The sequence below is a fragment of the Aplidium turbinatum genome, chromosome 3 (assembly GCF_918807975.1).
Source record: "Aplidium turbinatum chromosome 3, kaAplTurb1.1, whole genome shotgun sequence".
Classification (NCBI taxonomy): Eukaryota; Metazoa; Chordata; class Ascidiacea; order Aplousobranchia; family Polyclinidae; genus Aplidium; species Aplidium turbinatum.
In genome coordinates this window covers 21,594,612-21,617,634 of record NC_137474.1, presented here as the reverse complement: position 1 = coordinate 21,617,634, position 23,023 = coordinate 21,594,612, and the positions used below count along the sequence as shown (strand labels likewise).

Here is a 23,023-nt window from a genome sequence, read left to right as displayed (position 1 = left end):
GGTGATTGCCGACGCAGTCTATGCATGAATGGCGCATTAGCGTCGGCAATAAAAATACCGAAGCAACACGAGCGCTTGTAAGGACCACATGATTACAAAAAAACTAATTTTCTCAGACACCACCAGACTAGGATGTTGATTCAATCTTACTAATTGTTAGATATTTTCAGTTGGGAGAATTGAATTTTTTATAGTTATATCTTGCATTGATTTAACGCCAGTAGATGTCAAATTATTGTAAGCATCTAATCCTTATTGTGCCTCGCTTTCCGTTATCTTGTCCAGCTGATACAGCATCTGATGATACCGATTCTGACTAGTTCTTTATCAAACAGACTTTGTGGTGCTCGCAGTGTCCCAATTTTTCCGAAATTATTTTAGCTTATACGTAAATCGAGGCAATTTTCTTGCAGGGAGCTATTAATTTGTTATGGGTACCTGGTTAAGCAATTAAAGTTATTTTATGATAATTCAACGTCGCTAGATGTCGAATTAATGTAAAACAAACGTAAATGTTTTATTGGGCATTGTTGTTATGCAATTTAACCCGCCAGGAAAATTAACTTACTTTCCCTCCGGGAGTTAGTTAGCGCGAATTACGGTAACAGCGTGAGTATCGCGTTGCTCGCTTTATCGCTACTTTTTGTATTATTACATCACAACAAATCAAACAATATGGTCGTGATAGACTACTCTAGTATATTTTTCGCTTTTTGTTTTACATGTTTTGGTACAATCTTTTCGTAATAAAGGTTTACAGCAATTGCCGAGGCAATTTCAACTTTTGCCGTTTGGCCTGGGCAACGTTTTTGCCGAAGTTAAAATATGCTAATTTCGAAGACTGAATTTGCTTCCAGAAGTCAAACCCGTAACAATATGTTTGGATCGAGTTTGTGACTTCATTTCACTGATAGAACACAAAGCTGTTCAAACTATTTATCAGGAGTGTAAGTGTATGAACGAAAATTCAAACAAGTAACAAAAACTGTTATGCATTTTTTTATTCTGTATTGATTTGTTTTGTGGTGATATTGCTGTTTGATTGACTGACGAATTTAATTCGGAACGAAAGACGTTCACTGCATCGTATTGAACTAAGTCCTACATTTAAGCATGAGAGGTTTTCACTATGTGTCCTTAGAGCGTTCGCCGTTTGTCAACGTTATGCAATTGCAGCCAAACGAAACGCTGCACAAAATGTTAAATTGTGATCGACTGAAATGTGACTTCACGAATAATAAATTATAATCGCTTTGGCTAAAAATCGGCAAGTTTTTAAGGATTTGCTTTCAGAATTAGTGGGGAATTCTTCTCCCCACTTGAAATTAGCTTACTTCAGTAAAAAAACGATTTCAATGCATTACCGCTTATAGCATCCACTACATATTTTATTGTACTTATAATTAGAAGAATGAGCAAATAAAAACGTATGCTGGAATTGGTTTGCTGCAGAAGATATGAAACAGACACAGATAAGAAACAAGATGCTGTAATGCAACGCAGAAGCGATTTTACAGCAATTCAGCTCCCGAGAAGCCCATAGTGAGGAAAAGAACGAAAGGTATTATAAAACACTTTTTTACAAACGGCGCTCCATAGCATAGTTAAACAAAAAATGTGTTTTTCCAAACAGTGCTTTCGGAGATAAACTGCGCAATTGTTTTGTCTTTGTCAAGTACATCAACCTCTTCCTTGTGACCGATCATGATGCAGGCATGGTTAAGACGTTTCTGCGTCATGGTCGTTCGCAAGTAGGTTTTCACTCTTCGCAGTGTACTAAAAGATCGCTCCGCCTCGCATGAAGTGCACAGCAAGGTCAAATGCAGCTTGGCAAGTTTAGTGATGTTCGGATAAACTAGCTGCTTTTCTTTTTTTTTACTTAAATACGAACACAAATCATCACCAGTTGCAAAAGCTAAATTTTTGGAGATTTTATAAGTACTGAATCTTCTGATTTCGGAAATCAATTCCGCTGAATTAATATCCGGAAAATGGCGTGTTATATCTTCTGATGAAGCTTTTACATCTCCTTTCAGCAAGTCTTCTATAATTTCTACAAACTCTAAGTTGTTTGTAGAGTAGCGTGTGCTCAAAAAATTAGAAGCATTGGATAGAACGTCTGCATAAACTTGTCCAAAATAATTATCAGAAGAAGAAGGGGTGTTGCTGCTTGAACGAAATCGGCTGGTATGCATATTTGGTTCATTTATTTTCAGAGCAAGTGCAGCATCTTTGCAGCTGTCCAGAAATGCGCTCGCAACTTCGCATTGTCATTAGAAGCTGCGTATGCTGATAGCGACTCCACCAAAGCGTTAACAATTTTTAAGCATTTTCCGATTGAAATTTCTCTGCCCTGGATGGCAACATGGACCGGATGAAAGACCATCAGTAAATGATGAAATACGCGTAGCTTAAAGAATGTAGAAAAGTTTTCCAACGCAAGCAGAAGTGACTTGGCCTTACTGCGGTTTGCAGCATCTAATTCAGGAGAATCTTGAATGCCGAAAAGCCAGTCAAGTATTTTTTCATAATTTTTCAAGAAAAAATCTACTGCTGGGTAACGAAGAACCCAGCGGGTCGGGCACAGCGGTCGGAGAGATGCACTTGCAGATTCCGTTTCGTCCCCAAGTGAAATTGTTTGAACATGGAAAGTCGTTTCGGTGAGCCTTTAATATATTTCACAACAGCGCAGAGAACGTTAATGGCATTCATACCATCATTGCATAATTATATTGAACACATCTTGTAGCGCAAGGTTGATTTGATGTCCTGCACAGTGGAAATACGGAGCATGTGGATTCACTTCTCTAAAAAATTTAGCTTGAAGTCCATTGAGTTAACCACACATGTTTGCTGCCCCGTCATACGCTTGCCCCCGGCACTTCATTATATCAATCTTCAGCGACAACAATGCTTTTTTTATTGTTTCAAAAATAGAGTTGGCATCAGTTTGAGCAATATCGTACAGTCCTAAGAAAACTTCATGCACTCGAAATGAGTCATCAACGTAACGCATACAGATGGAAAGTTGTTCCTTGTTTGTCATGTCGGTAGTCCCATCAGCGAACGCATGGTATGTATTATCCCCATGCCTGGGTCCCCCATTCCATGAGCCGAATGTAGATCGGCACAATGATTATAATATCTACTGTTACAATGTTTTTCTATTGCGCTCCTGCCTCTCTTCCAGTCGCGAAACCCTGTCATCCAAACCTTTCCCCTCCCCTCAAGTAGTTTTTTGTAGACGGGTTAGCACGTCCAGATTGTACTGCCCATTCGCACATTGAGCACGTCGCAATGTCACAGATCGAATCATAACGAAGTCATGCAAACGATTCTAACCATGCTGATTAAAACTTTCTCCCCTCGTTTGGGTGAGAACTTGAAGCTTGCGGTTGTACAGAGCTCTCGGCAGAACTGCTTGAAGACCGAGCTGAGGAAATGGTAGCAACCACGTGCGGAGATGGAATTGGAACATCTGCACTTTCAGTTTCACTGGGGTTAGCATTTCTCGGTCTCTTTGAGGCTGAACTAAAAAATGAATCTATTCGTTTTGATCCAATGTTAGTCACCTTCCTCGACATTATGATACTCGGAAGGGTGATCACCAATAATAATGTAGAACTCCACTGTTGTTTTCCTACCACCAAGGTCCAAGATCTAGGCTTCCTAGTTCCTACTACTATAAATTGCAAATATCTAGCGTTAAACTGCGCTATTGAACCGAGCTTACATTGAATCTACAATTAGAACAGTTATATAACGAAGGAGCTGAATTGCAACTAATGACAACCAACGGTTTCATCCGGCCAAACCAACACATGCGCACAGTTTAATATCAGTGATGTAACAGACGCAACTGTGATGATTGAGACGACAAAATAGAGCATTTTGGCAGCAGAGTTAATTGATAACGTTGTTTGAGAGAAAATTACTCTTTGAAGAACAATGCTACAGTTTTTACACCGATTTAACATCTGGCGATGTTAAAACGGTGTAAAAGCAATGGAAATTGCGGTCAGACTTTTGCCACGAATGAAGTGCCTCACAGGTTTGCGCAATTTACTTGATTTGTAGCACTGGGCTACGAGTGGCAGAGTGGAGACACACGGCGCAGCTGGATATTTTTGCTCGTTTAACGGCGAATCAACGTTGTTTAACGTTGCATGAATGTAACAATGGCAATAATTGACGAAAACTAATCGCTTAATTAGTAGGTCTAGTAGGGCCTATCATAATTCATATGGCGACAAAACCCTGCAAATAAGGTAGGCTAGTATCAGAAGGTGGCAGATGGTTGCAGAAATATTGGAACTTAAAATTGCATTAAATTTTTTTTTTAATTCCTGAAATGTCCGGCCGGCGCGGCCCGCTCGCCCGAGACTCGGCGCCGGTGGATTCAGATGTAGATAATCATTTATTTGAAAATGAGAATGTATTGCAAAAAGATTTTGCATTCCTTCTGAAATTGGTTTTTACAATTTCTAATGTTATAAGTTGATTGCTGTCATGGGGTTCCTGTTCATATAATTATTAAAATTACAATGATTTAGTGAAGTTGAATTTTTTGCACCGCATAATATGTCTTGTCCCATTCTTGAGTCAAAAATGATATTACATCTGTAGCATATTGTTTTATGTATCGAGACCAACCAAACCTTTTTAAAGATGAACTTCAGCTTTCCGCATGTGGGCGATGATGCAGATGGGCCATTAGTGAACCATTCACCAACTTTCCCAGCCAATATAACACAGTTTTGTTTCCACTTACATAAGTTAAGTCAAAGTTTGTGCGTTTTGACTTTTTTGCCTTATCTTACTATATCGTAATCAACACTTGTTTATGAGTAAATAAACAACCTCTCTAACCAAATTGTAGTTATTATATTGTTTGTGATTTTTTTAATTGCTTAACTTTGTTGCACAATATACAGTAGTTTTTAACAATTATGCAATAGTTGTAGCCTGGTTTAGGTAGTTACATAACCACAATTGGTGTGGACTTCAAGATTCGTACAGTGGATATTGACGGGGAGAAAGTGAAGCTTCAGATTTGGGACACTGCTGGCCAGGAACGGTTCAGAACAATCACTTCAACGTATGTTCTAACTACTGCTTCTAATGTTGAACCCAGGGCTGCGATTTTTTCTTTCTTGTCGAACGACCAAAAATTCTGCATTTGTTTGTCAAATAGTAATATGACGTCACAAGAGTCAGATAAAGCGTTTGCCGCGAATTACCGCACAAGTTGTGTGGATCTACATCAGAGTCACTTACTTAAGTTTTTAGTCGCACGTTGATTAAGTGATTGCAAAGAAGTATCAACTGCTAATTTGTGTACCTACCGGATGTGTATATTATTGTTTTCAGAGTTCCCACGCAGTTGGGAAAGTAGGGAAAAAGTAGGGAATTTGAAAACCGGTTTTCCAGATCGGGAAAAGGTCGGGAATTTCGTGAAACCTCCCTCGTGGTATTGAAAAAGTATGGAAAACCTTGATGACTAAATTGTAGATAAAAAATCCGATATATCGGTATCGATGATATCGGCCATTGTTTGAGTATCGGTATTTGGCCGATACTAAACGTGTGAAAAAGGCGCTTGCTGCAAATTTTCTACAGAAGCAAAGATATAGATTTTTTAAAGTTGTAACTAACGTCACATTGATGTAGAAAACTAAAAACCTGTTAAATTTTTGATATCTCACACTCCCATGCTCACACTCCCATGCTCACACTCCCATGACTTCTTGCGCACGCATTTTGGCATTGGTTGCTTGCATTGATTCTTTCACTCAAACAAAACGTTTTGTTTCAGCAGTTTTGCATTGTTCAATTCTTAAGTTGTAAAGGAGACTCAATTTCTCCAATATTTATCATTTATGTTTCTTTTTCAATCTCAACAGAGTATAAAACTTGTAAAAGTTTTTCACCCATACGACGTCATGAATTTATCTTCTTCGTTGTATGAGCTTTCTTCCGGACTATATGTTAGGGCATGAGGTCATCAGCCAATCGACAGTCTCATCATCCAGGGCCTTCAGTCCGAGCGTTCCATGTGGTGGTTGATGGACTGGGCAGTCATGGACGACATGGTCTACTGTTTGATCTGTGGCACCACACTCGCATCCCGGTGAGGAAGCCAGGCCCCATCTGCACATGTCTGAACGAAAGCGACCGACGCCGGTTCGTAGGCGGTTAAGTCGGACCCACGCAAGTCTTGCGAGGGACATTTCCGAAGGGTGGGGATCGACGTCGGTAGGAAATCACGGAGTCGGGAGGTGTTGTTTTGCCGGTGCACGGTCGATTGGTCGACAGACATTTGGTCGACAGGACAATTGGTCGACAAGACAGTTGGTCGGCAGGACGTTAGGTCGACAGGTTAGGGTTAAGTGCTTAGGGTTAGAGTTAGGTTAGAGTTAAGGTTAGTTAACTAACCCTAACCCTAAAATGAATCGTTCTGTCGACCTAACGTCCTGTCGACCAACTGTCTTGTCGACCAATTGTCTGTCGACCAATTGTCCTGTCGACCAACTGACCGGGTACCGTTTTGCCACTCCGTGTTCCAGGTGTAGTTCGTCCAGTGTGCCGCACTTATTCCAAGATTGTCAACGTTGTTCAGAAGCTGTCGTGTGGCTGGCGCAAATGGGTGTCTTGATTTCAGTCGCTGCTGTTCTCCAAGTAGGCGCTTGAATGTGCTGTGGACAGTGCTTTCACTTTGAAGGATTTTATTCCGAAATCGGGATTTTTCAACGCTTCAAAGGATAAAAAAAGGAAATGAAAATAGGAAGGATTTTTTAACGATTTTTAACAATTTTACAAGGAAATTTTGTCTTTAAAAGGGAATTGTTGTTTTTAGCAATTTTAAAAGAAAATTTTATTAATATTCCCTTTCAAAAGTTCTAAAAACGACTGGAATAACATGATCAGCTGGTTTCCGTTGGCACTCAACATCCGGAACCCCCTTCACTCAGCCCTCTCACAGTCTCACTCTCTCATTCTTGCCTTTCTGTTGCTTGATATCTATTCTAGGCATTTTGGGAAATGGACGTGAGTGCAGTGAGTGAGTTAGTTCTCAATTATTTTAGTTAAAATTAGGTAATCCGTTGATTTACAGTTGAACTTGAGTAGCAATGACAAAGTTCACTGAGCTTCGACATACAGTTAGGTACCGTATGATAAGCTTAGGCTAGTGGTATCCTTCCGGTTTAGAAAAGTTATTTATAGCCTATGCTAACCTATTATGGTGTCATAATAATAGAGCTAGCTAGGCTGTGTAGTGTGTTTGTGTATACAACATACCGGTAGTGTACACAGTCACACTGATTGAGTCAGTATCATGAATAGGCCTAGTATCTTGAAGTTTTTCATCAGTCTCACTCTCAGATGATTGTGAAGACGTTACTGACAAGGAGAAAAAAGAGATAGCCTAGCCTATAGTGTTAAGCTAGCGCATCAAGGAAAATTGAACTAAACACAAAAATAAATTTGTTAGTGGATGTATAATTCGTTACTGGACATTTACCACCTGTATATTTTCGTTGTTAGGGATAGGCACTAGGCAGGGTTGCAAGTATCGGTTTCAAATCGCTATTCGATAGCGCTATTCTCTACTTTTTCAATATCGATTACGTCATAGTCTTTTCTTTTTTCCGCCAATATCGTTTATGGTTTTTCTTTACTTTTTTTTGACTGAATCGATATTCTTTATTCGATTGTTTTGCAACTTTTTTCAAGCCTTTAATTCTACTTAATAACATGCGACCGACAATGATATCATAACGTATTTTTACTCTCATGCGAGAAAAACAATGTATATATAATTGAACAATACTGATCAAGCGGAGTTGAAAGGATAAGCATTTTGTTTGAAGTTATGCATGATTGAGCAGAAAGGGAACACTGGTAGGCAGTATAAAATCAGATACTTGATTTGTATTTTTTTAAATTGCGTTTAATATCGATTAGCCTATGCTTTATTCTCTACTTTTTGGGAGGCTATTGAAATCGGATATTTTTCTACTTTATTGGGAGACTATCGAAATCGGATATTTCTCTACTTTTTTGGGAGGCTATCGAAATCGGATATTTCTCTACTTTTTTGTTTGATTATCGATATCGATTTATCCCCTACTTTTTTCAATATCGACTTGCAACCCTGGGTAGGGTGCACCATTTGCCCCAAAAATTTTAAAACTTCTGTCATTTCATCCTAACTTTTTTTTACTTGTGAGGTTAGCTTAGTAAAAGACAACTTCAAAATTTTGTGTCGTTTGGATAAAGTTTGACCCCCCCAGCCGGCCATTATTTAAGGCCACTTACAACACTTTTTGATGATTTTTGCCACTAGAGCGCGCTGTGGATAATAATCAACTAACAGTTTAGTTTCAGCAGATGCCTCTCTTCTTACTCATTCATTAAAAAAAAAATTGGTCAAAATAGGATGAGAGGGTGCAGAAATATAGGGAATTTTATATAATTTTATGCTTAAGAGCGCCCCTAGTGGTGATAATACATTATCAAATAACTAGCTTGTTCGTTATCCAAATCTAATGAAACTGGTGTCTAACCCCCCATTTTCGAGGGTGGAGATTTCATTTTTGATGCTTGGTTTTAACAGATTTGGTACTGAATGACAAAAACATCATATTTTTTATTTTACACTACTGTATGCAAAAGATGAAATTGTGTTATTACGGAGAGTTGCGGTTTTTTATATTAGCTTACACAAAATGAGATGTTTAATGGAGAAGTAAAGCAATGGCTTATTGCAGGGGTTCTTAAACTGGGGTCCGTGTACCTCCAAGAGGTACGCGGACTAGTTTTAGGGGGTCCATGAAGGCAAATGGAAATCTTAGTGTATAATTTCAAAAATGAATTGTTGTTTTGTTGTCTTTGCCACATTGTTGTTTTTACCGCTATTTGAACATTGCAAAATTTTATCAGTTGCAGCTAAGCTAGACGTCAGCTAGGCTCGGTTAAGATTGTGAAAGGTTTTTGGTAAAGAGAGCCATGGCTGCTATAATCCCTTTTGCAACTACATATTTATGTGAGTCTGGATTTTCATCCTTGGTAACTATCAAAACAAAGAGTCGAAACCGATTGGATGCAAAGGATGACATGCGTGTTGCCCTATCAAAGACGAAGGCACAATTTCATGTTTTTGTTGAAGACGAACAGCAGCATCCTTCAAATTAAAGAAATTAAATCAAAGATATTGAAAAACAATCTGCATTCGCTATTTTTTTAATTTAATGAAACATAAATTTTGTTACCTCAAATCAAAGATAGTTACTACTCTCTTCACCCTAAATAGAGGATCATCAGAAGGTCCTAATTCAAATAGAAATAAATTTTGTTACCAATTCATTTCAATTTTATTTGGTTATGTCCAATTCATGCTGATCTAAAAAGTTTCTCGGACGAGGCCATAAAGGGGGTCCACGCAAACCAATTTTGTTTTAAGGCAAAGGGGTCCGCGTTAAAAAAAGTTTAAGAACCCCTGGTTATTGCAATAAACTAGCAAATAATAAATATACAAAAGAATTTGCCTATATCATTGTCACTTCAATTGAGGCAAATTACACTGGGAAACAACTTTGAAACAAATTTTTGTTGACTTTGATTTCACACTTGATTTAGGCTAATTCCGGTGTGCTGATTACAAAATTGTGGCCAGTTTTTTTCTATCACGCCAAGTGTTTGCTCTACAGCATACATCCAAAGTATGCAACTTTTCACCACTTTAGCCATATAGCTTTTCTAAACGTAATTAGGAATGCACAAGCAAAACATATAGTAAGTTATATACAAGAAGGGTCAACTCAATTATTAAGCAACAAAGGCATAGGCATCGATTTAGGTCGATGCTTTTTCCCACATTTTTGGTTGGAGGATGCAATCATCCAACGAAACTAGATTAGAATGGTAAAATTAAAGTTAGTTGCTTTCCACTTTCAACCATGTATGTAGGCCGTTTGTTTGTTAGAATACTATCATGTCTGCTACTGCGTCTGCTGTTTCTCGTCGTCAGTGTCTAAATAACCTGGTTTCCTTTTGCTATATATAATAATATTTGCGGCAGTTTTACTTTCCTAGCCAAAGAAAAGACGTCAGTGCATCTGTCAAATAAGCCTACTTTGCATATTTAAAAATAAAACTTGGTGATAAAGATACAAGTCTTGAGCACCCCACAAGGTATGTAAGCAGTGTATCGAGAGTTTGCGGATGTGGACCAAGGGAACACGTGATAAATTGGTATTCGAAACACCTACGCTCGAAGATTTGGATCATGATGAATGTCTTATTGATGGCAGGCCTAATGATGAAGATTTTGAAATTGAAGAGGATTCAGAACTTGGAGTATTCCATCAGCATGAGTTGAATGATTTGAGACTAAGAAAAAAGCTTCGGAACTTAGCATCCAGACTAAATGAGAAAAACTTACTTGGAAAAGGAGCGAAGGTACCATATCGTACTTTCGATCGAGAGAAAGTGTGTTTTTACCGTACTTTCGAAGTGACAGTTGCATTGTGTATTTGTGGCTTTGTGTATTGCCATAATGTAAAAGGTTTACTAGAGGAGTTGGGAATTTCGATCTACAACTTAACTGAATGGCGAATGTTCATTGACAGCTCAAAGAGGAGCTTAGTACAACCTTCTCCATAATGTCAATTTATACGGTGTAGTACCAATTGCACATTCAGTTAGTCTTCGTTAAGAATACGGAAACATAAAAAGAGTTATGGAATCGTTGCAATATCACAAGCACAATTGGATCATATGTGTTGACTTTAAGATTGTATGTTTTCTTCTTGGTCAGCAACACAGATACACAAAGTACCCCCTCTATTTGTGTATGTGGAACAGCAGAGCCCAGATCAGCACTGGATGGAGAGGAATTGGCCTCCGAGATCTGACCTTAAACCTGGTGATCCCAATATTCTACATGAGCCCCTTGTTGACAAAGAGAAAATTATTTTCCCACCTCTGTATATAAAGCTCGGCCTAATGAAGCAATTCGTTAAAGCATTGTCAACTGAAAGCAACTTTTTCAATCACCTCATTTTGGCTTTTCCTGGCCTGTCAATACAAAAAATTAAGGCTGGTGTATTTGATGGTCCACAAATTCGGCAACTCATCAAAGATGAACGATTCTGTGGTTCAATGTCAGAATTGAAAGAAAATGCGTGGTTATCATTTAAAAACCTTGTCAAGGGATTTCTTGGGAGTACACGGGCAGAGAATTATATTGAAATTGTTCAGAGGCTATTGGAAAGCTACAAAGAACTCGGCTGCAACATGAGCATCAAGATGCATTTTTTGCATTGCCATCTTTCTAATTTCCCGGAAAACATTGGTGTGGTCAGCGATGAGTAAGGAGAAAGATTCCACCAAGATCTGAAGGTGATGGAGGATATAGTGATATATGAGTGAATGAGGATATAGTGCCCTATAGTGACCAATTTGTAAAATAAGCATCAAAAATGAATTCTCCACCCTCGAAAATGGGGGGTTAGACACCAGTTTCATTTGATTTGGATAAGAAAGAAGCAAGATATCTGATAATGTATTATCACCACTAGAGGTGCTCTTAAGCATAAGAATGTATAAAGTTGCCTATAGTTCTGCATCCTCTCATCCAATTTTGACCAACTTTTTTTTAAATGATTTAGTAAGAAGAGAGGCATCTATTGAAACTAAATTGTTAGTTGTGTATTTTACACATCGCCCTCTAGTGGTAAAAATCGCCAAAAAGTGTTGTAGGTGGCCTTAAATAATGGCCGGCTGGGGGGGTCAAACCTTGTCCGAGCAACTCAAAATTTTGGAATAGTTATTTTCTAAGCTAACCTCACAAGTAAAAAAAAGTTAGGCTTTCTTGTAAAAAGTTGGGGCAAATGGTGCACCCTAACCCTGGGGATAGGTAAGTTAGGAGTCCGGGTAAGAAAGATGATAGTGGTAAATGATGTCCAGGACTTCTGGTGGTAAATGTCCCAGAACCGACTAACTGACAAGCAGTTTTTTGGCTAGACAGTGAACAAAGGAAGTAAACCATGTTATTGTAAAATGTGTGCTGCTTTTGTGCAGCCTACTGTTCTAATAAAACAATGTTGCTTCGACATACCGGTGCTACAGAAACAAATCGAGATTAAAATAGCTTTAACTGAGATTATAATACCTTTAAAGATATGTTCGCACTTTTTTTAACTTAGATAACATCATAAATAACCTCGCCTATGAAGGAAATTTTGAAGGATTTCCGACTGAGAAGAAAGGGATTTTTCAGGACAAAAAAGGAAACTGAAGAGGATTTATCAATTGTCAGAAGTGGAAGCACTGACTGTGGAGGAAGTGGTCGGGGTCCAGTGCGCTACGAGCAAGGGAAATCATGGCTCCTTTACGGCGAAGCTCAGCAGGTTGGATGCCTGCAAGGATGGGAAGGCATTCTGTTGGAGTGGGACGCAGGCATCCAGTCACAATGCGTAATGCGTCGTTGATGGCGGTGTCAATGTGGCGGGTGTGAGAGCTGCGGCACCACACTAGTGCGCAGTACTCAGCGGTAGAATGGACAAGGGCCAAGGTAGCTGTGCGAAGGGTTTTCGTGCCAGCTACCCAGCCGGAACCCGCCAGCCGCCTCAAAAGTGCAGCGCGTGCAAATAGTTTTTTGCGCAGTGACTCCAGGTGTCGTCGGTACGTGAGTGACCTGTCCAGGGTTACGCCGAGGTAAGTGGGTTCGGCGCAGTATGGCAGGCGTTCGTCATTGGTGGTAATGTTGATCTCACGTTTTGCTTCCTTGTTGTTTAGATGGAAGGCCGCCAACACTGTCTTTGCCTTGCTGAGCTGTAGCTTCCATTTCTGGAGATATGTCAATATAGTTGACATTTGGCTTAGGTTTCTCTCCATTGACTGCCAATCTCCGGCTGGATGTAGGAGAGCCAGGTCGTCTGCGTAAGCATACTTCCTGGAGATGGTGTCAGGCAGGTCATAGATGTAAGTGTTAAAGAGGAGGGGAGCCAGGACAGAGCCCTGTGGGACGCCGTTCCTGAGTCGACGTAGTCTACTTCGTCGGCCGCTACCGGTGGAAAGGGTAAAGCTGCAGTTTTGCACAAGTTCCATAATCATATGGACCATGTGCCTGTCAGGAAGGAGACAGAGTAGTTTGCAGGTAAGGCCGCTGTGCCATACAGTATCGTAGGCAGCCGTGAGATCGACAAACACGGCGCCAGCCTTCTTTTTTGCCGAGAAGCTGTCCTCGATGTCTTGGGTCATCAGAGTGACCTGGTCTACGGTTGATCTTCCGTGGCGAAAGCCGGCTTGTTCCCGAGAGAGCTGAGGGTCTATTATCGGTTCGACACGGCGTAGATAAGTCTCTTGAGTATCTTGAAGAGGATACAGAGCAGAGAGATGGGACGGTAGCTCTTCGGATCCCCTGGGGGCTTCTTCGGCTTTGGGACTGCAACCACTAGGGCTTTTCTCCAGATTCTTGGGATGCGCAGGTGACGCAAGCAGCAGGAAAGGAAGTCTTTTAACCAGGACCTCATAGCAGGGGCAGCTTGGAGTATTAGTTCCGGGCATAGGTGGTCAAGGCCCGAGGATTTGCCTGGCTTTAGGTGCTGGAGGGCGGAGGCAAATTCTTCTGGGGTAAACTCACCAGAGATGTTGCCCTCGACAGGTGTTGGGACCTTCCAGAGGTCCGTCATTTCCATGAGGACGGACTTGTCTGATTCACGGTTTCTCGTTCTGTGCACTCCATTTTTCACAAGTTGTGAGGCGATGGCATTTGCTGAAATGGGGCATTGGCGACGAGGGGCACGTGATCTGCCAGTGAGGTTGTTGAGTGTACTCCATGCTGTGCGGCTGGAGTGCGTGAAGTCGATTGAGTCGATGGCTTCTGTCCAGCGCTCCTTCCTCTTTGAATCCAATCTTGCCAGCAGGGCTGTTGCTGAGTTGGAGGTGGCGGTGCCCTGGGGGGAACGGAGGAAGTCGCGGTAGAGCCTGTCGCATTCCACATCCCAGCAAAGTATGTAGCTTTTCCATCGACCTCGCGGGATGGAATCTTTTGCCGCAGATATGATTGCATCACAGAAGTCCTGGTAGGCTTCGTCTACTTTGATGGTGTGTGGGGATGGGAGGTACTGCGTAGCTTCGTTTGTGAGGAAGCTGTTGTGTTCCCAATCGGCCTTTCTGAAGTTCCATCGCTTGACAGGCTTGCTCGGTATAGGTGTGGCGAGCAAGGAGGACGTGATAAGCGAGGGTCGATGTTGAGACGTTGGGAACTTCTCTAGCACACGTCTGTCCGACTGGCGACCATCGGGGTCATCACTTGCGAAAGCCAGGTCTGGGTTCGTGCCAGTGTTCCAACAACCGGAGTGGAAGCTCGCTACGCCCTTAAGATCGTATAAGAGGGCGAGGTTGTTGTTGGTTGCCCAAGCGGCCAGACTTTCTTCGTCGTTGTTGATGGAGTTGTAGCCCCAGTCAGTGTGGTGGCAGTTAAAGTCGCCAGCGTAGAGGCTGGGGTGGGGGAACACTGGTATGGCTGTTGATGTTATCCGTGCGCAAAGGTAGGGTCTTGTGGACATTTACGATGTTGTAGCCTGCTACATCTACACAAAGCCATTCGATCTCCGATTAAGCTTGGGATTGGTCAACCAAGGACCAGCTCAGCCGGTCATGGACAAACGTGGCGAGGCCGTGTTTCCTGCTGCAGGTTGCGAGTGTGAAGTTGGTTATTACCAACGTATCCACAGATGTGCAGTGGGTCTTCTGGAGGAGGATGATGAGGGCTTGATGCTTGGTGGCCAGGTGCTCGATGATGCTGAGCTTGCTGGCCGTGATGCCCTTGGTGTTCAGCTGCAGTACGGTGGGTCGTCGGTACTTTTTGACAGTGTGAGCACCGCCGTGTCCTGAAAAGGGCATTCCCTTATCCACCCTGCGCTGAACAGTCTCGTTAGCTCTTGTTTGACAAGCTTCGTTTCGCATACGTTTCATTTATGTTTCGTATGTTACTGACGGGGGGGGGCCACATGAAGGTGCTTGTCTTCCTCCCCTCATGAATGAAATTATATTTCAAATCGCGTAATGACGTGATATCATCTAAACATTTTATCGAATAAGGAATTAACAATTATTCAATCGTCACAAGTGGTTTGGTGGTGGTAAACAAATACGCTTTGACGTTGAAGTTCAGTGGAACAAAATATCCATTAATCTATATGTATGTAATATATGTACTCAAATTCCATATCAAGAGTAAGTCCATATTTTTTCAGGTTTATGTCAGCTCCAGAGATCAGTAGGTACAAGAAGACCTTTTACTGATTGGTTCAGTGAGGATTCGTGGTCCCGTTGCTCTCATTTTTAGTGAATAGACTTGTTTTCAATTCATTCTTATAAGACATTACGTAATGAAGAAATATGTGATAAGGTTGCAAGACATTACATCATGTATTTTCAATACAAATTGAAGTTTAAAGTTTATTCTTTTGTTCATAGTCGTAATCCACCTTCAAAGCGGTATTACAAAGAACAATTTTCGATAAGGGGGGCAGCAAGAATAAGTCGACATGACGTTTAAGGTTTACATCAGCTCCGGAGATTAGTAAAATATAAGGTTGTCATCTTAGGTGCAACACGACCATTGATTGATTGGTTTAGAATTGGATGCCTGCAAGGAGATTATGTTTCATCTGCTTGTGGGACGGCCAAGCTAGTAATAATCACTGGGTGAAAAAACGGTGGCCACTTACAGATTCCATGAGAGTTGTTGAAGCATGAGAGTTGATGAAGCATCTCCAATGGACCTTTAATTGACAGAGAGAAAATCATCATTCCACCATCACACGTCAAACTTGGTTTGATGAAGCAGTTTATGAAAGCCTTGCCTACGACTGGCGACTGCTTCAATTATATTTGCCAAGCATTTCCTGCTTTGACTATCGAAAAGCTGAAAGCAGGCATTTTTGATGACCCTCAGATCTGCAAACTCATAAAAGATGGCAATCGTTTGTTTTAGTCACACAGAAATTCCTTGGAAACAAAAAGCTGAATATTACCAAGAATCGGTAGAATATATGCTTTCCAAGTTCAAAGATTTCGTGTGAGGATGAGTATCAAGGTTCACTATCTCTTCAGCCAATTAGATCGCTTTCCTGCAAACCTTGGTGACCTAAGTGAATAGCACGGAGAAAGATTCCATCAGGACATTAAGGTCATAGAAGAGCGGTACCAGGGCAGGTGGGATGCCCACATGATCGCTGACTACTGTTGGAATCTCCAACGTAACTGTTTGGCCACATCACATTCAGAAAGTCTTACAAAAGAAAATTTGTAAGCATTGACTATTCTTTTCGCATCGTGATGGATTAATGTGCTTTAACAATTTACGAAATGTAGGCTACTTCGATTGATACTAAAAGTAGTGTTTGTGCTTTGATACCACCTGTTTTTGCAAACGAAAATCTGTTGTTTACTGCTAATATGGTTTAATTTTTTGAATTTTTTCTTGATTTTCACAGAAAACATAATTTGCCTATAGAAGGCTCTCTGCAATAACAATTGTCATATTTCACAGAATCGCATCACAAATATAAAAATAAGATATGGGGACATGCTTGTAAAAGACAGACAATGTCTCATCAAAGTTATAGGATAAAGAAAATACCAATGTCTAAATTTGCATGTTTTAGCACTTTTTTGGAGTACAACCATGGAATATCTCAAAAATTAGAGCCAATTTGTAAAAACCAAGGTCATTTTCGAATTCAGCGGCATCAAACTACCCCAAAACTGTTAAAACTTTCTTGGCACCAACATGTGTGTTGACCAGTGATTGATTACCCTGTAGTGTATATGGATAAGGGATGGCAACAATGCCAGCAAAAAGTTAGGAATGATATAAGTTTTCCCTTGAGACTGTGGTGTGGTGCCACAAGTCAGTGTGATGTGTCTAGTGATGCTGCTGGGTGTAGATGTAGTTGCACATGCTTCTCATCTATCGCTTTCGCCTCATCCGCCAGATAGTCTTTGATAAAAAGGAAGCCGAGTGCGTTAGTCTTCCCTGCTAGTACATAACCTCTTCACTGACAAGACTCTAGCCAAACCTCCCTGTGGTACACCATGGAAACTGGATACCATGCGGCTCCAGGCTAACTGGCTTGGGATCTCGGAGCAGATTGGAGCTCTAGAGGTGCAGTGTGCACTGTGCAGGGCCTGCGGAAACGTCTTGGCACTTACCAATCCAATCCCCGGCCACTGGGATATGTGGCGTCTGCTATCTCTAGATAGCCTGTCATAACCTGGATGACAGTAGCATATGCAGCGGGTCACTGCTATATTTGTTGACAACGGTGCATTATGCAAGTGGAATTTCCCACAATTGTCCTAGTTAGCTGGGAACGATGGAGATCTTGGTCTGCCAAAAGTGTACCAAGTTAGTCAAGGAAAGGCATCCGGCTGTAAAAACTGCATGTCAAGTCGAAAAAGAAGAAATAAGCAAGGCAGTGCCAGTAACAACAAGGTAACTGGTAATGTCTTGGGCTTGGCGGACCTCCGGGTGCATGGGTCTGCAGGGTCCGGCCATTGTGGAAAATACTATGAACGCCCTAAGCCTTTCCGTGTGGGATCACTTAATGTAGGAACCATGCGAAGAAAGGCAAATGAAGTAGTAGAGACAATGACTAGGAGAAGAATAGACTTACTCTGTCTTCAGGAAACCAGATAGAGGGATGTTGGAACTAGGAAAATTTATGGGAAGGACTCGCAAGCCAAGTTTCTCTGGTCTGGTAATGGCAAGGGCACAGGAGGGGTTGGTATCATGCTGGCTGAAGATTGGTGGGAGAAGGTATTCGAAGTGAGACGCATTTCCGACAGGATACTCTTAGTGCTTTTAGTTGTGGGTAAAGTTGTGTTTGTTATCGTCTGTGTTTATGCTCCCCAGGCTGGGCTCAGCGAAGATACCAAGACTCAGTTTTACGAACAACTTCAGAGCCTTATCACCACTGTCCCTGCCACTGAAGAACTGTTTGTGTGCGGTGATACTGATTGGAATGGCCACATAGGCAGCAATCCAGACGGATACGTAGAAGTTCATGGTGGGTATGCCATTGGCCAACGGCCAACGCAATGAGGAAGGTGAAAGACTACTTGAATTTGCTGTAGCAAACGACCTGGTGATAGGGAACTCCGTATTTAAGAAGGACCACAGACATCTGGTCACTTATCAATCTGGAGAAGTTTTGACGCAGATTGATTACATCCTATATCGGTGCAGGTTCAGAAAGCATACGTTACAAATGTAAAAGTCATCCTGGGTGAAGACTGCGCATCCCAGCACAGACGCATGGTGTCGGAAATGATGGTACAAGCTTCACACAAACAAAAGCGACAGTTTAAGCCCTGCTTAAAAATCTGGCTGCTTAAAGATCCAAACAAACAAGCTTAGTATTCTGAACTCTTTACCTCCAAGATTGAAGGAGCCCATGCAAGCACTGTAGAAGAGATAAATGGAAAACTCTGAAGGAAGGAGTCACTGAAGCTGCACAAGAAACTTGTGGTGTTTCAACTAGGCACTGATGGAGAAAACAAACCTGGTGGTGGAATGATACAGTGGAGAATGCTGTGCAGGAGAAGAGGAGATGCTTTAAGGCATGGAAGGCAGGAGGAAGCAGAGAAGCGTACAACGATGCCAAAAGAACTGCTAGGTATGCCATATACAATCCTAAAACCGAAGCTGAGAAGACACTATTTCACAATGTCAACTCAAAGTCAGGGACCGTCTACAAGCTGGCTAAGCAAATGCGGCGTGACAATCAAAACGTTAGTGGTGATATACCCATCAAAAATGATGCCGGTAAACTCTCTCTCAACGAGGAAGGAAGTTCGCTTGGAAGACCAAAATAATGATCTCTGGCATCAACCAGAACTCCCTAAGAAGATCAGGAAAGCACCCTTTACCCTTGCTCGGTATGCCTAAGTGGAAATGGTAGAAGCTCTTTCTTCTGCACCAATTGCTCCCACTGGTTCCACATAACGTGTAGTGGAATTAAAGGGTCACTCAGACCGGACCCACACTACTCATGCCCACGCTGTCAGGGCAAAGCAAGACCAATAGATGGCAGGCCGGTAAACGAGGTTGAGGTTGAAGGTGGCACACTTGACGTGGTAGCTGACTTTTGCTACCTTGGTGATACCATGTCTTCTGGAGGAGGTGTGAGCATGCGGCTATATCTCGGTGCAAGTCAGCCTGGAAAAAGTTTAGAGAACTCCTCCCTATCCTCACAAGCAAGCAACTTTCTGCTGCAACCAGAGGACAAGTTTACTCCAGTTGTGTGAGGAGTGTCATGCTCTATGGCTCTGAAACGTGGGCTACTTTAGCAAGCACCGTCAAGCGCCTACAACGTAATGACAGAACGATGGTAAGATGGACCTGCCTAGTCAAGCCTGAAGACAACATCCAGTTTGAGACTCTTTTATCAAAGCTCAAATTGAAAGACATCAGTGAAGTCCTCCAATTAGGCAGACTGAGATGGCTTGGTCACGTTGAGCGCACCTCAAGCTGGATCTCACAGGTCAGATGCGTCAACATCGCAGCACAGCGGGGTCAAGGTAGACCAAAACTTTCTTGGGACAAACTTGTAAAACGTGACCTTGTAGCCCTGAACATGGACTCTGCCAACCCAATAAATCGCGAGGTGTGCAGGGGAAGACTTCGTTCTCGACAGACAGACAGGCCACACCCTCGACATGAGGATTAATTCATGGCCTGTATAATTAAAATTGGTTGATGATGATGATGACTTATTAAATTTTTTACTGGTGGTAAAAATTAAAAAAAAATAGTCAAACTTTTTCGTTTCCTTGACATTTTTATTCACAGAAACGTTTTCCATCTATTTAAGTACCATATTTTAATTTCAGTTTTCATGCTTATTCCAAAGATATATAATATGTGGGGGTTTCTACAAGTTAAGCACATTTTTTGCGCAATTTATTAAGGGCAATACTGAAATCAGAATGGCCCGTTTCGAAGAATCCAATTACTGAAATTGATTAGCGGTACTGAAATTGAAGCATAATATTTCGTTTTCTTTCCATTATTCTCCATTCTTCCGGGAATGGGATGGCCCGATTTGGTGCCGTCGGTTTAGAAACCTGCTTTTGGAAATTCGTTTTAGTGACGACCGTTTCGGAGCGGACGTTCTCGAAAGTGCGTTTCGGTGTTGCTTCTATTTATTTAAGGAAATTGCAGGGAGCAGCTTAAGGGGTAACGTACATTAAACATTATTTTGCGGGTAATTGCAACAGATCAGAGAAATTGGAAATTGATTAGAATTTCTGTCTTTCCGCAAATTTCAGCTTCACAATGAAAATAAATGCTTTCAACCTCTGTCAGCTCACAGCTCACTTTTATGGGTCTGCCACTATTCGGCAAGTTCCCTATTCGGCGACAGCCTTTTTCGGTGAGTTCCCTATTCGGCGATTTTTTGAAAATCCAACGACGCCTTCTGTAAATCCATCGATTGAATATTATTCAATATTTACACATTGAATCAATGTAAATACGACCTGTTAGGCTAATTGGGTTCTTTAAACAAATCGAATGGCTTTTGCAAATGTTTCTCAGGTACAACCTATACCTGGTCAGCAAGAGTTTCCTTTTGTACACGATTTCAACGTTTGGCGACGTTAAAACGATGTAATTGCCTTTACATTACATTCAAAAGTTTTGCTGACATCAAGTCAAAAATTCTTTGACTGTTTTGAGTTACAGCATCGTTTTGTGAAAAAGGTTGTTTTGATGTAAAATATATTTGGAATATCATATAAAATCAACAAATAGCTTATTTAACAAATGAATGACATGACGCAAAGAAGCTGGATGACGTAGGATACATGTCAATTTTATGTGAGCAAACATTTTAATTTAAGTTCAAACATTTTTCGCTAAATTTCATTTTAATTTATTTTTCTTTGTCGGAATGCAAAAGAAACGATATTGTGTAAAAAAATACAAAATTCTCTAAATAAACAGAAGGCGTCGTTGGATGTTTTTTAAATTGCCGAATAGGGAACTCGCCGAAACGGGCCGTTTTGCACTTATATCGAGCATTTTTGTTTGGACATCGACAAAGTTTTTCGACAATATAACACTGAAATAAACTAACAAAATGATAGAAAACACAACTTATTGTTAATGAGACACTGGGATGTGCTTCTTATAGACATTCTAATGAGACACTGAGACAAGGTCAAAGCTAATTTAAGGAAAACAGGTTGGCAGAGAGCCATTTTACCTTGTGTCATAAGAGCAGAATGCGAAATTGTTAACTCAACAATGATTAGATTGATTGTTCTCATATCATGGACTGATCAGTGGAAACCAAGGGCGCAACTAGGGGGGCTGTCTAGTCGGCATTTAAGATTTGCAACTTCAAGAAGAGAGACGACTAACTAGACTGAGACTTACGTACTACTTAACATGTGTCCGTTCAAGCTACGTCCTATGCATACCAAACTTGTTTCACGCTCAAGTCACATAAACCGCAATACAAAATATTAAGAGACCGTCATTTATTCACGCAACATGATGTCATAAAAACAAAATGGCTTGGGAAACCGGCTCAGCTTTACGCTTACAACGGCATGAAAAAGAAGCTTTGCAATGCCATCATTTTAACAAGTTCTCATTCTCAGGTTCAATCGTTTTCTTCTTCGTGCCTTTGTTCTCTCAAAACAACACACGCGCGCACACACGCGTAAGGGACCTCTGTTAATCACATGCAGAAACGGATTGGCATGCACGACGCACGTGACTTGCAGGCGTTTTGCGGTAGGCGGAGCATTTTTTCAATTTTTTTTCCTTTCTCCGTATTATTTCCGAATCCAATTACCCGATAAAAAGCGGTTTTTAGATTCGATTCTGGATGGATTCGAATCTTAAGGATTTGAAATTCTACTTTGGGCATCCCTACTTAGGATGCAACCTTATTAACCCACAAAACGAAACTGCAGCTAGCTTTAGGCTAGTCAGATTTGTAATCTTCGTATGGTCGCAACTTCACACATTCTTAAACCAATTTTATAATTTTAACCAATTTTATAATCTTAAACCAATTTTATAATTTATAATTTTGGTATCAAAAAGACGACAATTAAATTTTCTTTACAACCTTGACGTGTATCCAGGCCCTAAGCTTGCGTGGACTACTTTTTAAAATGTGGGCTTGGAGAGCAAACAATTTGCTGCCTACTTTCGAAAGCGCGGAAAACTTTTTTGAGAGAGTAGCAAGCGCGGACAGAGCGAAAACGGTCGCTTCGCACGTCACAGAATTGGATCATTGCGCTGTCAAATCACACTAGGCTAATATTCTAACAATCTAACTGTGATATATCCACTTCTACAAATAAATGTTAGTTTTCTCTCTCGTTGCCGACCCCCTTTGATTTTTTCTAGTTGCGCCGCTGGTGGAAACTATTAAAATATCGGTTAATTTTAGGAACGCTTTGGTTAATTGAACCGGAAATTATAATATGTTTTTAAATGTCTTAAAACCACCAACTGAAATGGTAGCACCTTAATTTGATTTTTGTATACGTCCGCACTAAAACGTGTCATCTCCGAAACAGCGTTTTTGAATTATCGTAGAGCCCTTTTTTGGTTGCTCCTCCGCTTGTCTTGTTGTGGTGGCTTATATCATCATGTCATATTCAAGCATCATAGTAGACCTTGACTTCTATTCGAACAGCAGAACGTTTGTGAATAGAGCCACAACAAGATGCCTGGGAATCACTGAATGCACGAAGGGCTAAGAGAAAAAAAATGTTGTTGAGGTATAATAATGCTCTTTGTATCGCTCGATTATGTCTCTTTCGTTTCGTGTTATATCTCAACAGTGGTCCGGAAAGTTGTACACATTCAGGCTATGTTTTGTCTGAGGGCCAATTGACAGCAATGCGGGCTTGATTATCGTTCACCGGTCTGCAGACAAGAAACTGTTTTCACAATGTTGCTTAAGCCAAGCCCCCACCT

At 41.1% G+C, this 23,023-nt stretch overlaps 1 protein-coding gene across 1 annotated transcript in view; it reads left to right on the top strand.

Annotated features, from left to right (window-relative positions):
- Positions 1-23,023, top strand: part of LOC145766312 (ras-related protein Rab-35-like) — a 64,551-nt gene that overhangs the window by 37,262 nt on the left and 4,266 nt on the right. The window contains exon 3 of the mRNA XM_082577992.1: positions 4,975-5,098. Within this exon, the coding sequence (XP_082434118.1) occupies positions 4,975-5,098 (124 nt within the window). The remainder of the gene's footprint in view (positions 1-4,974; positions 5,099-23,023) is intronic.